This window comes from Drosophila nasuta, unplaced genomic scaffold (genome assembly GCF_023558535.2).
Source record: "Drosophila nasuta strain 15112-1781.00 unplaced genomic scaffold, ASM2355853v1 ctg16_pilon, whole genome shotgun sequence".
Lineage (NCBI taxonomy): Eukaryota > Metazoa > Arthropoda > Insecta > Diptera > Drosophilidae > Drosophila > Drosophila nasuta.
The window spans coordinates 930,880-946,331 of NW_026869398.1; the positions used below are offsets into that span (position 1 = coordinate 930,880).

Below are 15,452 nucleotides of genomic sequence, written 5' to 3' on the forward strand. Positions count from 1 at the left end.
ACTAACACAGCGTATTTCAAATACTTTTCTAAAATTACATGTAACAAAATCTCAAAGCAGTATTGTTCAATATTTATATTACATAAAACTTGTTGAGTGCTATAAATTGCATCGTTACTTATACCATTGAGTTTTACAACATTATTAACTCTTTTTCCTTTAAATTTATGGGCGACACTTCCTTGACCAGCGAGCATTCTGCACCAGAATCAAAACAAAATGGAACAGACTCACCGGATGCCTTTATTGTTCCATCGGGTCGGGCTAATGCGCAGATATCCACACGCTTCTCAGAAATTCGTTCGTTTCCACCTGATCGGCCTTTAGGACATGCGATTGCAAAGTGCCCAATTTCGTCACATTTAAAGCATTTGACACAAGATCGATTTTTCACACCTGTCGTATTTGTGCTGTTGTAGGTTTTGCCTTTACTCTGGCTCTTCTGCAAACGTGCCCGACATTCGGCATATTTATGCCCAGCGTTTCCACAGTAATTACATTTTACCAGGGTCGGAGATTTGAACTTCTTCCGATCCGAGCCAGTCGCACCGTCTTCTATGCTGCGTTTCATGAAGGAGTGTGCCTGCAACTGTTGTTGTAGATCATTGCGTGTTTTTATTGAGCCATGTAAGCCAAAATTACAGACACAGCTATTTCTTCTAACTCCTTGGCTTTCCATTTAGACATAAGCATCGTGACAATCCCGCTGCCGTATTCAGAAAAGCCTTCTTCTGGTTTCGGTCGACCATTCAATACATTTAGAACCATGTCTGCAGAAGTTTCAATTCCAACAAAACGCTGAAGAAACAGTTCCCTGAACTGCGTCGAAGTGATGCCGGCAAAACATATTTGTGAAAGCCACTGTGATCCGGTGCCTTCTAATGCCTTACTTAGTGCTATCAGCAGATTGCTACCTTGGAGAATGTTATCAGCAAATATGAGGTCCACCGTGCTACACCAAGATGAGGGCTCCAGTCCAGCAACGTCAGGGTTACATTTTTGTAGGGTAATATGTGACGCTTTACAATCGGGTTGCGGCGCCTTTAGAGTCTGCATGTTTTTTAATTATTTCCATCATGTTGCGATTTTGCAGTTCTAATGCTAGCAAATGTGGATCAGTAGGCAAAGCAGATCCAACTTCTGATGTCGGAGAAGGCTCATTAGTTTCCATGTTCAAGTTCTATTTCGCAGCAAGTTCTGTTCGTCTCGGTGTCGCAACATTCACTAAACTCGCCGCGCACATTCTAAGCTGTTTCATAATTTTGATCAATCATAATGCCATCTTTTTTTCTACACCCCTACGAACAGACCTTACTCAGCAGCAGAGTCGCTGCGCATTAAAAGAACCGTTAGCGACATTGTGTCCCACTCAAAAATGTACATGCAGGCACAATGGTCAAACTTACCATTCTATGCCACACATATACAGTCGGCTAATTTACCATTCTGCGACATATATATATTAGAGGTGGAGAACTATCGATAGTGGGCGCCATCGATAGTCGACGATGGTTTATTTTAAACTATCGATAGTGTCGATAGTGCCATCGATAGTGGCTCGATAATGGCTCGATAGTGTAGCCCAACAAAAAAATTTTTTTTAAGCAAATATAAAAATATTATGCTTTATTTTAACTAAGTTACGATTTAAAAAAAAAAATGAAACGAATACAATAAAATATGCTTTATTTCAGCCAAGAGTTGCGATTTAAAAACAAAAGAATGTTAACATTTTTTTCTTTGAGCCGGGTTCGCCTCTCCGATATTATTTGGCCCGCCTTGCTGAATGTTCTTTCAGACTCCACGGACGTAGCCGGAATGCAAAGATATTTGGCGAAAAGGCTCCCAATGGCAGGGAAATCAGTTTGATTCACCTGGAAAAAAGTAATATACTTAATTATATGCAATTTATAACTCGGCACTTTTAATTAAGGCATACCTTCATCCATAATAGAGGGTCGATATCTTGTCCGACAATTGCCCTTTCCAGATACTGCCTCTTAGTTAAAATTGCATCTACTCTTGAGTTTACAGAATTATTCATGGAACGCTCACCCAAAAAATCTAACAAAGTATCCTGTAAACTTGAATCCGGTGCTACGGGTTGATTACTTGCGGTCTCTTTAACTGGAAAATTGGCCAGCTCATTTTCAAAACATGTTGCTGCTTGTTCAGCGTTTGAGCTATGTTGAAATCCACTTTTTTTGAACCGTGGATCCAAAAGCGTAGCCATCCTGCAGACTGTTCTCTGCTCATATACGGAAAGACGTTGCTTGATTGATTCCATCAATATTTTGTTTAAAGTTTTTCCTTGAAGAGTTTGTAGTAAAGGTACAACACTTTCGATTTTCCGAAAAAGTCCATATGTCATGGGAATAATCAGCGATATCGTTACGTATTTTCCGCCAGAAATTTTCTCGCTTGCTTGCTGAAAGAAAGCCAATACTTTTTCAATATCTTTCAGCATAAGTATTTCCTCAGCAGTAAATGGCTGCGGTGCATTCGTTGTTGATAGTAAAACTTTGGCAATGGCATCGTTCATTTTATAATACGCTCAATCATAAAATAAAAACTATTCCACTTAGTGGGCGTTTCTTGCAACAAAGTATATTCTGAGCCTTCTTGAGCTAATTTGAGCTTTTCATTTGATATAGTGCTTTGCTTGAAAAATCGAACGATTGATTTACATTTAGTAAATAAAGCTTGAAGCACTGGGTCATCAACTTTTAGAGCATCTTGCACCACGAGATTTATAGTATGCGCAAAGCATGGCAGATTGCGAATATGCAATAGATCACATGCTTTAAGCATGGAGCTGGCATTGTCGGTAACAATACATACAGTTTTTCCAGTATGTTCCATTCAATAAAATGTCCCGCAATGTATCAGCAATGTTTTGTGAACAATGATTAGTTGTGCTTAGAAGTTTTTGTTGCTAAGGATGCTGTTTTAATTCGTAGTTATATACGAAATGACCCGTCACAGTCAAAAACTAGCATTGGCACTTGATATCCACAAATCACACGTAACTGCGATATTCGAAACATTTACAAGGATTGCTGATAACTTGGCAGAAGTTTCGGTAAAATAATTATGCATCAGCACATCTCTTAAGTGCGTCTTGCTGGGTAATTTATACCGAGGATCCAATACATGAGTGTATTGCACGAACCCTTCGTTTTCGACAATATTGTAGGGCTGCACATCTTTGGCAACCATTTCAGTTAGAGCTTTATCTATGTCTGTCTTTCTTTTAGAATTTGTATCATACATGACGGCTCTTTTAAAGTAAGACGCCACAGAGTTCATGCTCGATCTGCAACTGCTGCTTGTAGATGTAGTGACGTTCCTCTCAGCACGTACAACTTGTGTGCTCGATTCTGCGCTCTTTCTTTCCACGCCAGGATGGAACCTTTTTAAATGGTCGTGCAAGTTAGATGTATTGCCGCTTGTCTTGTATTCTTTGCCACAATCGAGACATTTGGCATATTTCTTGTCGTCAGACCTTTTAAAATATTTCCAAACATGTGAAATTTTCGACTTCTTTTTGTTACTCTGTCGATTTGGTTCCAAATCTTTTTCAGAGTCTGTGCTGGAGGAGCACTCACAGTCCGGCTTGTCGGCACTTGATGAAGACACTCGACGTTTACCTTAAATTTAACAAATTATAGATCAAAACACTTACGTATATAATATAATAAACATACCCAGATTTAAAAAAGCGATCCATATTAATTTAACTAATTGTTTCTTGTTTTTAAATTTTTCCTCGTTGTTGCATTTGACGCCGACACAGAAAATGCGCGAACAAATTTTTTAGGGATGTAAGAAGCGCACTATCGATAGCACCATCGATAGTGGATGGGCCACTATCGAAGGTGTCTGCTGCCATCGTTGGTGGCTCGATAGTGCTAAACCATCGATAGTGGCGATAGTGCTATCGATAGTTCTCCACCTCTAATATATATATATATATATATATGTATATATAATATATATATATATATATATATATGTATATATAATGGCGCCAACAGGACAATTAAAAAAAGGTATATAAAAAGTGTTCGTGCCAATCGCTATTGCTAGGGTCGAGGGTGAACAATTCGATTAGAAGGATTAGTGTTTTGTGGGGGTGGCGTCGCAAGATGAGTAAAACACTTTCCTTTGAGAAATAATTCACTTTTTGAATTCACTTTATTTTTCACTTTGAAAAGATGCACTTGCCATGCGCTTGGCAGAAGTTTTGCATATGGAGTTGAAAAAAAAAATCACTAAATGTGGCCAGGCCAGGGTGACCAGCACAAGGGAAAGCTAGATCAGTGTGACTGCGCGTGACACAAGGTCACACGCACAATATACAAACTTTGTCGCTATCGATAGCAATTCGATATGTGGATCGCGACCACACTGTCAACTGGATTACGCGATCACATCTGCATTGGGGGCTGTCCATATATTACGTAATCACGTTTTCTGGGATTTTTGACCCCCTCCCCCCCTGGTAATCATAAGTAATCATTTGATGAACACCCTGTCCCTCCCCCTCCTAGCAATGATTACGTAATCACAAAAAAGAAAAATATGAAAATTTGTTCTTTTAATCTGCATTTTCAAAAGGAGATTCCAGCCAATCTTTAATATTTTTTATTATTGGAAGTTGGCTTGTCAAAATCTGTTTATATCCGCAGGTATCATCTTCGTCTTCATCGTCTACATAGTCCTCGTCAAGCCATTCGAGGTCTTTACACCCTTCGTATGACTGAATTACTAGGCATTCTCCCTTTCGCCGTCCAGCCACACGGTAAAGGGGTTTCTTTGATTTCCAATCGAAGCTTACAGCTACATTTTTATGAATTATTGCATTCGTTACTTATCGACGGAGTAATCGGCGCTAAACCAATTTTTGAATAAATACTTTTAACACCAAAATTTTTATAAAAGGATTACGTAATCATTGCCCAAGACCCCTCCCTCCCCATGTAATCAAACATAATCATTTCCTTGACCCCCTCCCACCCCCTAAGTGATTACGTAATATATGGATAAATCCGCCATCAACAAATTATATCTCTATCTCTTATAGTCTCTGAGATCTAGGTGTTCGTACAGACAGACGGACAAACGGACATGGCTATATCTTCTCGGCTGTTGACGCTGATCAAGGAATATATATACTTTATAGGGTCGGAAATGTCTCTTCCTGCCTGTTACATAAATTTCCTGCCGGCACAAAGTTATAATACCCTTCTACCCCAAGTTTTCAAAACGTTTAAAGTTTCACAAGTTTGTTTTAATTTAGAAAACGAGCAAGTTTGTCTTGCCGTCCGTCATAGTGAGTTATCGCCTAATGAAAAATCAAGTTAAAAATACTTGTATAATGAATCGGATAACATTAATTTGGTTGAAGTTGCGGGAAATATACATATGTTTATTACTTAAATATACATGATTGGAATCACCGGAATGAAATCGGTTAAAAGGGTGGGAACCAACATTTTTTTTTAAATTTCATCTTATAAACTTAATAACTTAACCTTATTAACGTAATATAAAAATTATTTATTCCCTTTCAGTGTGGATATGCGCGCTGGTATATCGAAGGCACCGAAGCGGTGGTCTGATGAAGCAGTCTTCGCGAACAGAGCATTCTTTATTTTTGAAAACGAACCTGGAAAGCTGTCCGTGGACAAAATACAAGCAAGTGATTCTGGCGTGTATAGATGTAGAGTGGATTTTTTGAAGGCACAAACTTATAATAGACGAATAAGGCTAGATGTCATAAGTAAGTGACGAATGTGTAAATTACTATTAATATTGACGGCATTGCTGTAATATTTTATTATTGACCTATAAACCTATAGCAGTAGACCTATGTAGTCAACGCATACTAACAATAAAAATAAAAATACAAATTTGTTGCCGTTTATATAGTATTATTGAAGTTGGTCTAACAAATTTATAAACACAACCACTATGAACTATTAATTATGAGAACACTAAAAACCAAAATCGTTCAGTGTAAAAAATCACAAAAATATATGCGAGCTGTAAGTTATCGGATCTACTACGTGAAGGCGCAAAATTAACAAATGTTGTTCCTTTTCCCGTTGAATTAAAAATACACGCGTTTTAATTTTCAATATACGAGTATGTATCTATATTTGTACTTCGGATTATTATTATAAAATCGCACACCTTGGGGGTAGGTTTGTGATGCTAGAGAGATCGAAAGTGAAAACTCCGACGGCATTTTAGCTAGCGGCGAGCTTTTTGAAAACGTTGTCTCTGTCATTATAGAAGGTAGTCGTCCATGATACAATAATACAAGGTAGTCCCGTCGGCGAAAGCTGTCCCTCTATAATCACTGACGAAAGTTTTTGCCGACGGGACCATGATATAGAAGGTAGTCTCGTCGGCAAACGCTTTCGTCAGTGCGTGTTCATTTTCGACGCAAGAGGTTGTCTGCGGACGAATTTTTTCTTAAATTAACCCTTATACAAAACGACATTTTGTAATGCATCGTATTAGGGTTAATGCACATTTCATTGTCGTCTCGCTCATACTACTACGCTGAGACCCTTTCAAGATTACTAGGGTACATGCTTTTGCCGACGAGACTACCTTGTATAATTGTATCATGGTCTCTGTGGTGGAGAGTTATAGGAGAGAGAGAAGTTGAGAGCGTGGAACTTGATGGCTTGATTGTGTGATCGCATTGCAAGTGAGCGAAAAAGCATTGAGTGCTTCCGATGTCGTTGTTTCCCATTACATTGCTCATCATAATTTTTAAACAATTAACTTAGCGTAGTTCACGTCATTTTAGCACGCTTTAAGCTTTTTATACCCGCTACCCATAGGGTAGAAGGGTATTATAACTTTGTGCCGGCAGGAAATGTATGTAACAGGGAGAAGGAGGCATTTCCGACCCTATAAAGTATATATATTCTTGATCAGCGTCAACAGCCGAGACGATATAGCCATGTCCGTCTGTGTGTCTGTCCGTCTGTCCGTATGAACACCTAGATCTCAGAGGCTATAAGAGATAGAGCTATAATTTTTTTTTTCGACAACATTTGTTATGTTTGCACGCAGATCAAGTTTGTTTCAAATTTTTGCCACGCCCACTTCCGCCCCCGCAAATCAAAAAAAATCGAATAACAAGCGTAATTTTAAAGCTAGAGTTACGAATTTTGGTATATACAGTAATAACTATAGTAGTTATGATCCCTGAAAATTTGGTTGCGATCAAATAGAAATTGTCGAAGTTATTAAAGAAATACTTTTGTATGGGCAAAAACGCCTACTTACTAGGGGTCTGAGTTGCTTTGGCTGACAATCTGGTATATTATGCCGTCTATGGTATATTTTGAATGCGGTACTATATCGATATACCACATATATTATTTGGTATATTTTTAGTATTTTTGCAGTATATTTGGTATATTTTGAGAATAATACCGCAAAATATATTGCTTTTATTCAAAATGGGTAGCGGGTATCTCACAGTCGAGTACACTCGACTGTAGCTTTCTTACTTGTTTTAACTGTAAAATTTTGCATTAACATAACTTGCTTCTGTGCTGCTTGACTTTCAAAGGTTTCGTAATAATCACTTTATCTTATTTAATGGTCCCAACCACGATTTCTCATCAAATAATTTAGTTTTGAAATATTTGTACACAAATATAAGTTACTATTGTAAGATTAAAGTTAAAGGACTTTAAAACTAATACAGTCCTCTGATTCGAATTCATTAGAAACTGGAAATTTTTTCTAATGTTACCAGATGCGCGTGTTTTTTCCGCGGAACTCCATACAAAATAAACGGCCTTGCAAAAATTTATCGGCCCAAAAATATTTTTGAGCGTAACGATACTCCGATACTAGAATGAATGCGGATATCAAATCACCAGTTCCACATGCGACAAAATAGACAAACTATGTTATTATTCCGCACTCATATCGGCAAAGTGAATAGAAGCATCAATATGGACAATTAAAAAAAAAAAATGAAAGCGTCTGAGGCAGGATTACATATGAAGTTTAAAATCAAAATAATATTGCAACCAAGTTGCAACAATATGTGCTTGTGATATTGTCGCTATAGAAATAGGTAATGAATGTGATTTCATCTGTTTTTTAGGTTAATGTACATATTTATTTAATGAGCAAATGTTTGAGTGGTGTGGCCATAAGTTCTTGTTTTTACTATTTTCTTGGTTTCGTACCAACCACGCTCGCTTACTGAATAATTTAGTTTTTAATTGTCTGTACATACATGTACATACATAAATGTAACATCGTATTATAAGAATAAAACCAAAAGACTTTACAACTAATAGTCAGCTTATTTGTAACCAATAAATCTTTTTTTAAAGGTAAGTAGGACAGGCCGCCCCTACGCACAGTAGGTGGTAGCCGTGAAATGTCACGAATATCGTTAAGGCATGGCGTATCGAGGTATTTCATCCGGAGCCGGGATAACGCTGGACATTTACAGAGGAGATGTTTAAATGTTTCCTTAACTCCGACTTCGTTACATTTCCTGCACTGATCAATGTTCGTACGCCCACGCTGTAAAGCTGGGCAGCCTGCAGTATTTACTTGAAAGCTGCATGACCTTTTTGATTAAAAGGGCGAACAACAGAGAGACATATCCAGAAAAGCCTGTTTGGACGGACGTCATAAGGGGCCCTGGCTGTGACTTTAGAGGTCCTCCAAAGAGTAGGGATATAACACCAAATGAGACACGCCGAATAAATTTCAGATATCTATGGAACAATCCGAGTTTTGGGGGTTTTTAGCAGTGCTGGCGATAGTACATCGAGACCGGGCGACCTGACCTTCGCAAATGAGTCGATACCTCACTTTATTTTGTTTGCAATAATTAGACCGTCAGGGGTTTTATGTCCAAGAGACTATGAAAGAGCTGCCAATCACTATCCTCTGTTTCGATACATTCCGGGAGATTTTAGCAGCGCCTCATTGCTCATGTTCACACTCCGCCGCTCGTCTTGAGCAGACTCGGCTAGAAGTCTGGTTAGACAGCAGCTTCCTCAGTATGGAAGAGTCTTTATTATTGTCCAGGTCTGAGCAGAAGGCTCGCCATTAGCACCTTTTGGAGATACTTACTTACTTGTCCCAGTGCGCTCACGAAGCGATGAGAGCTCTGGGTTCCACCAGGGTGTCTTCAATCTTCTCTTTGGTCTGTAGAGCCTGCAGGATTGGCGAAACGCGGAAAGTACCCCTACTGCGAAGACGTTTACAAATGTTTCTAAGTACTGCACCGAGTTTATTGCACTCGGCGGACCTAGAGTTAGTACCGAGACTGGAGAACTTTAATCAGTTCGAGTTACTAGGGGTTCTGAATGGATCAGCCGTTGAAAAACTGATAAATAGAATTTTGAACTGAATGTACTTACTATCAGAGAGAGAGTTTCTTTTCAGGATTCAGTGGCGATAGTTATGAAGTTACCCGTAGTTCACGATTTAAGATTGGATTGTTGCACGGAGTCAACATAAATAAACATAATATTGTGGAGTCAGGTCGAAATTGTAGAATGATTCTCGCAATTTCAGTTTCAATTCCACCATTTTTTTTATTTATGAACTGGTCGCAAATAAAAAAAACCAAAAAATTAGGAAAAAATAACAATAGAGCCGACTTCCATTAAACTTCTCCACATATATGCAAATTAATTGTAGTTCCCGTATATGGTATTTTCGGCTTTGATTACATGACTAACAAAAAAGTCTACTAGCGATTGCTTCATCGATCCAACAAAGAAAGAAAAAAAAAAATCATCAAAGATGATTAAAGAAATTAGAACGCCAGTGACAGTTATGGTTTGTCTCAGAAAGTCTGCAATACAACACAAAATAACAATAAATTGAATATGGTTAAAAAATTACGTTGGGCGAACCGGCCAAGAGGCATAGTCTTAAAAATATATTTTGAGTCCGTTCATATTTGTGGTCAAAGTTGGTTTGTTGAAAACTATTCTGATTCTTCATTTTCATTCATTTTACCATTACATCATAGATAATATAATAAATTGATAATCCCAATTAAAAATAATGTTAATGTTAAGGGTAAAGGATTTTTTTGCAGGCATAAATAATTCCGTAGGTTAGTCTATAAAATTAATTTAAAAGGAACCCTTTTTTTAGACTCAAGATTAACGGTATTGATTGCGAAGGTTAGGTAAAAAAATATGTAGTTAAAGAAATATTTCCAAATTTTTATTATTTTTCTATTTTGTTGTAACTACTTTTTTTAAATGAGAATAACTTGAATATTTATAAATAAAAATTTGTCACTTATGAGGACCATTCTTGTTTCAGCGCCTCCAAAACAAATTCTTATACGGGATAGTGCTAATGTTGAACGGTCCACGGTGGTTGGCCCATATAGCGAAGGAGACATCATTACCTTGAAATGTCAAGTTGTTGGAGGTAAGCGTTTAAATAAGAGTCAACAATTATAAATAAGATAGCTAACTGAGATAAAGCTCAATTTTTCATATCCGCTAACCATAATCAAGGTCTATAAAGGACATAGATATAATTTTTTGTCGAATTTTGTTTTAAATTTTTTGCTTGTCTGTATATATATATTCCAAATTTGTTTGAAATTACATTAAAAATGTCGAAGGCTTTAAAGAAAATCTTTTGTATGGGAAAATGCTTGTGCAGTGGGGTTTTAGGTGCTTTGGCTGATAATCTTGTCTATTTCGTACTCTATGGTATATTTTAAATGTAGTACTGCATCAATATCCTTTGGTATATTTTTATTAATTTTGCGATATATTAATTTGGTATAAAATTAATATCACAATATTTTGTTTTTATTGAAAATGGTTAGCGGGTGTTTGTGGTGGCGCAGATGTTCCCAAGATGTTTGCCTTTTAAAAACACTCGCGTTTTCTATTTTATACATATATTTTAACTTTCGGTTTGTTAGTTACGAAAACGCACAGAGAGGGGGTTATGGGGGGTGACCGCTTTAGAATAAGTGTAAGTCGACGCTTGAGAGGCAAAATGCCGACGGCACGGAAACCCCGCGCGGAGTGACCGGTGCCATCGGTGCTGAGGAAGGATACGTCTTCGTCCGGGATCGTTCGACGGACAGTCGAGTTGAAAGAGGTTCTGAGGAGGTCCTGTCACGGGACCAATCGTATAGGTTCGTTTGACGGACAGTCGAGCCAAAGGTGTTGAAATATACTTCATGTAGGGTCCTATTACAGGATCGATCTTACAGGTTCGGTCGACGGAGAGTCGAGCCGAAGGGGTCGAAACAGATTTTGAGTGGGGGTCTAACAAAGACTCGCGCTTAGAGGATCGTTCGACGCACAGTCGAATCGAAGAAGGATCAGAGGGGGTCCCGGAAGGTCCTATCACAGGACCATTCTTAGGGGCTCGTTCGACGGACAGTCGAGGCGAAAAGGACGAGATGGAGTTAGAAATGGAGCCCGACACAGGGCCGGTCAGGATAAAACCGAAAATGATCTCTTGACCAATGAGGGTCCCACAAACGTTCGGACGAGAGCCGCCGAGAAGAACGGATGGGAGGATATCTGCGCCTAAAAGCACGTCTATCTGCTAACTCTCATAGAACTTGTGGTCGGTCAGCGGGATGCTTGGCAGATTGTCGAGGATTGTTTGTGGGACAGAGCATGACATCAGATTTCCTGCTAATTGAGGAAGGACGAATGCCGACGCCTCAATCTGCAGATCTGGTCGCATCGGGGAGCCAATTAGGAATTGGAAATGCTTTCGGGGCTGGGCTGCCACAGCTTGAGTCAGCCCAGAGACGTGGGCTTGAACGGATGTGTATGGCATCTTCAAGCGCTTGAACAATCGTTCAGAAATGAAGGTAGCCTCTGATCCAGAATCGATCAGAGCCCGTTCTGTGTGCCGAACGCCGTGATGGCAAATGTGTACAACAGCTGTACTCCGCAGAACACCTTGTGTGTTAACTGCCAGGAAAGATTGCACATTAGCTGACTGGGAAGGAGTGGACTGTATACTAGTAGAAGGATTAGTGACTGTCGGCGTTGCGTTGAATCGATGCATGTATGATAACGACCACTGTGCGCACTTGTGCACTCGGCCAGCACATGGCCTCGTGCGAAACAATTTAAGCACAGCTTCTGCTGCTTGATATGGTTGACCCTTTCATTGACACCCATCTGAAGAAAGTGAGGGCACAATCGAATCGGATGATTCTCCCGGGAACAGAATTTGCAGGACTGGCTCTTAATGGTCACCCTACTCTCAAAGGAGTTGACCTGCCTGGAGACGGGGGCATCCTTGCGTGAAACCGTCGGAGCGTTCGTGCTGGATGACACTTCCGCTATCGCTTTTAGGGTGCCATGTCGTTCTAGAAGAAAAGCGTTTATGTCAACCCACGTTAGAATATCGCTCTTGTTTTGGATCGATTGCTCCCAGAGAGAAAGGGTCAATTTGGGGAGCCTTGAAGAACACGAGAAGATAAATTCTCGATGTTGATCAGGCACACTTGAATGGTACTCTGCAGCTCTTGGTTAGCCAATCCCGACTCTTTCCCAATGCCGGGCAAATTAAACAAAATTCTCAGCTGACTCTTCACGAGCAACCGTTTGAAAACTTCCGACAGTCTCGGATTTTTATATAAATAGCAGTGAAAGTGAAAGTGGCCAGCGAGTGTAATCTCTTCCGTCCGGTGCACGGAGGCAAACGACACCCGATGGGCATGAAGGTTGTACGGGTGAACGGGGGGTGAGCGCCTGGAATACACTGGCTATTTGCTCACTCAACTGAGCTGTACACTGTTCACGCATCTGGTTCCGAAGAAAGTATCGAAAGCACAGAGGCAAACGACACCCGATGGGCATGAAGGTTGTACGGGTGAACGGGGGGTGAGCGCCTGGAATACACTGGCTATTTGCTCACTCAACTGAGCTGTACACTGTTCACGCATCTGGTCCCGAAGAAAGTATCGAAAACAAAAAAAATAGGGAATTCGAAAAATTATTCCAAAAATAGCGGCAAGTTAAAGTAGTTCAAAACCACTAACTCGTTCCAAGCGGATAACAATATCCGAATACGGACAGGTTATTATTGAATCACTACTAACTTTCACTCGTATCAACAAGTGATCAACACAGGGTAAAAAACGAAAGACCCCTTTGTTTACGTTGTCTAGACTTCTATGTTTCCATTGCTGTTGCAAGGAAACTATAGTTTCTAAGTATAGTTTAGCTATAGCTAAGACTCCATATAAGCGACAATACACTGGGATTAGCTGGCAATGTTTTCTTGTTTGTTTCGGCAATACAGCTATTTTGAAGGGAGGTCTTGTGGGAGGTCTTGTATACTGGATACACGATTTGCTACGAATGTTGCTAGCGAAGAAGGCGACATTCTAATCCCATGCAGTGTGATTTTTGAATCTCTCCAAAAATGCACACTCTCGATTCTACATTTGCCAAGCATTGGCTTGACACAAATCCATGAATTTGGATATTGGCTTTGCTGGAATTGTTGTATAGTGGAATGGATACTTTGTCAAGGTTTAGTAGATTTTCTCTAAATCTCTCCCAACTCGTATGCATCTGCATAGGGATGGTTTCGTCCCATGTCAGATGATTTTGCCAGAGCTCTTGCAGTAAGATTCTGGCTTTGATACTGATGGGGCTCAGCAAGCCAAGTGGGTCAAACATACAAGCTGTCACAGACAAAACGTTTCGTTTTGTTGGGCTAAGATCGGTGAAGCTGGAGTCCAAATGATATCGAAATATATCAGGCATGGCGTCCACCGCATGGTCGAATCTGTGTCGTTGAAACTGAGAACTTTATCAGTTTCATTCCCATTGAATAAAGTGGGGTGTTTGGAGTACTATTTGGCCAATTGAAGACCACCGGAGCTTAGGATATCTGACACTTGGACACAAATCTCCTTCAGCGTGTCAGCTCCAGTAAGCATGTCATCGACGTAGACGTCATTGCAGACGACTTTAGCTCCAAGAGGATGCGTTTCCTTATGGCGAACACCAAGTTCGTGAAAGCTTCGTATGGCCAGAAAAGGAGCAGACGCAGTGCCATAAGTAACTGTATTCAGTTGATAAATTTGAAGCTTTTCTGATGGATTTTCACGCCAGAAAATAAGTTGAAACATCCGATCTTTGGAGACCAAGTTCTATATATTCTTTCATGAAACTGACATACATTTCCTTTAACGTTGCGTTTCTTGAAACCTTACGTTCAAGTGAAAGAAACCGACGTTTTGCCGTTTCGAAGGACGAACCAAGTATTTTCGGGTCAGTTTTAAAAGGAAGACTAACTTCTAGTCGCCCTGTCGATAGAGTTGTCACTCGGTCAATAAAGTCCTGTACGCAGGGTCTTTGCTCTGACGAATATTTAGCGAATATATATTCGATAAGTCTGAAATTTTTTCTAAGTTCCATAGCCTTTCTATCAACGAGTCAAGTTTTAAATCTTCCGATGAGTACGTCGTTGCACCACATAATGGGTTCTGACTCGGAATACCTTTGCAACGCCCTGACACAATCCACCCTAGCAGAGTTTTTTGTAGCAGAGGGCCACTGTCCTTCAATTTAATTTGGCCTGTGCACAGAAGGTCGAAAAAGGAATCGGCTCCTAATAGAAAGTTGATTCTCTGCGGCTTGTAGAAGTAAGGATCAGCCAGTTCCACGTTAGTCAGTATTTGTAACTGCCTAACTGGAATCAAGCTGTCTGGCTGCTGGTTCGAAATTGATTTCAGCACCCAAAACTAAGCGTCAAACTGATGTTTGTTAACACGAGACGCTATCGTTGTATGACACTTCATGTCGGGCTACCAAATTTGACGTTCCTATGGCCGTAACTGTCAGACACTGTTCTGGTTCTGGATCTTGGCGAAACTGAATCGTTCTGTAACCGGCAGTGCAGTAAAGCCTTGGCAACTGCTTAAAAAATGATTCGCGTTACAGAACTGACAACTAAGGTTGCTGGACTTAGACGCTGAATACGACGCTTTGGTAGTCCGTTTGGGACTCGATTATGGATTCGGGCTCGTTCTATATTTTGAGCTTTCCTCAGCTGAAATATGCTGGTAGCGCCTATTCAAAACATTTACACAATCAGACCATTGTGGAAGCCTGTTATAATAGAGCTGGACTTGGTGGTATGGTCAACCTTTGACAATACAATGTGTATGAGAATCGCGTTGGTGATATCTCGTTCATCTCCTAGTGACAACAAATTTTCAAAAACTGCCGACACAGTATCTATGATGGTCCTCAATCCAGATGACGAAGGTTTATTCATAGGCGAGATATGAAACAATTGTGCGATTGTTTCGAAGAATATAAGACATTTGTTGTCGTATACACGCCTCAAGTTTTCTAAAGCCTTTGGGTAATTTACACCCGAACTTGGAACGCCTTTATAGTTCAGACAGACATGAG

General features: G+C 39.8%; 2 protein-coding genes across 4 annotated transcripts in view; one reads left to right on the forward strand and one right to left on the reverse strand.

Annotated features, from left to right (window-relative positions):
- LOC132797686 (hemicentin-1) overlaps positions 1–15,452 on the forward strand; it is a 101,639-nt gene that overhangs the window by 26,503 nt on the left and 59,684 nt on the right. For all 3 annotated transcript variants that reach the window (XM_060809437.1, XM_060809438.1, XM_060809439.1), the window contains exons 4-5: positions 5,577–5,785; positions 10,348–10,458. In XM_060809437.1, coding sequence (XP_060665420.1) covers positions 5,577–5,785; positions 10,348–10,458 — 320 coding nt within the window. The remainder of the gene's footprint in view (positions 1–5,576; positions 5,786–10,347; positions 10,459–15,452) is intronic.
- Positions 1,683–2,527, reverse strand: LOC132797676 (E3 SUMO-protein ligase ZBED1-like). The gene is made up of 2 exons (XM_060809426.1): positions 1,940–2,527; positions 1,683–1,874 (listed from the first exon to the last, which is right to left on the reverse strand). Exons 1-2 carry the CDS (start codon positions 2,465–2,467, stop codon positions 1,686–1,688), a joined length of 717 nt encoding a protein of 238 aa, XP_060665409.1. The 5' UTR covers positions 2,468–2,527; the 3' UTR covers positions 1,683–1,685.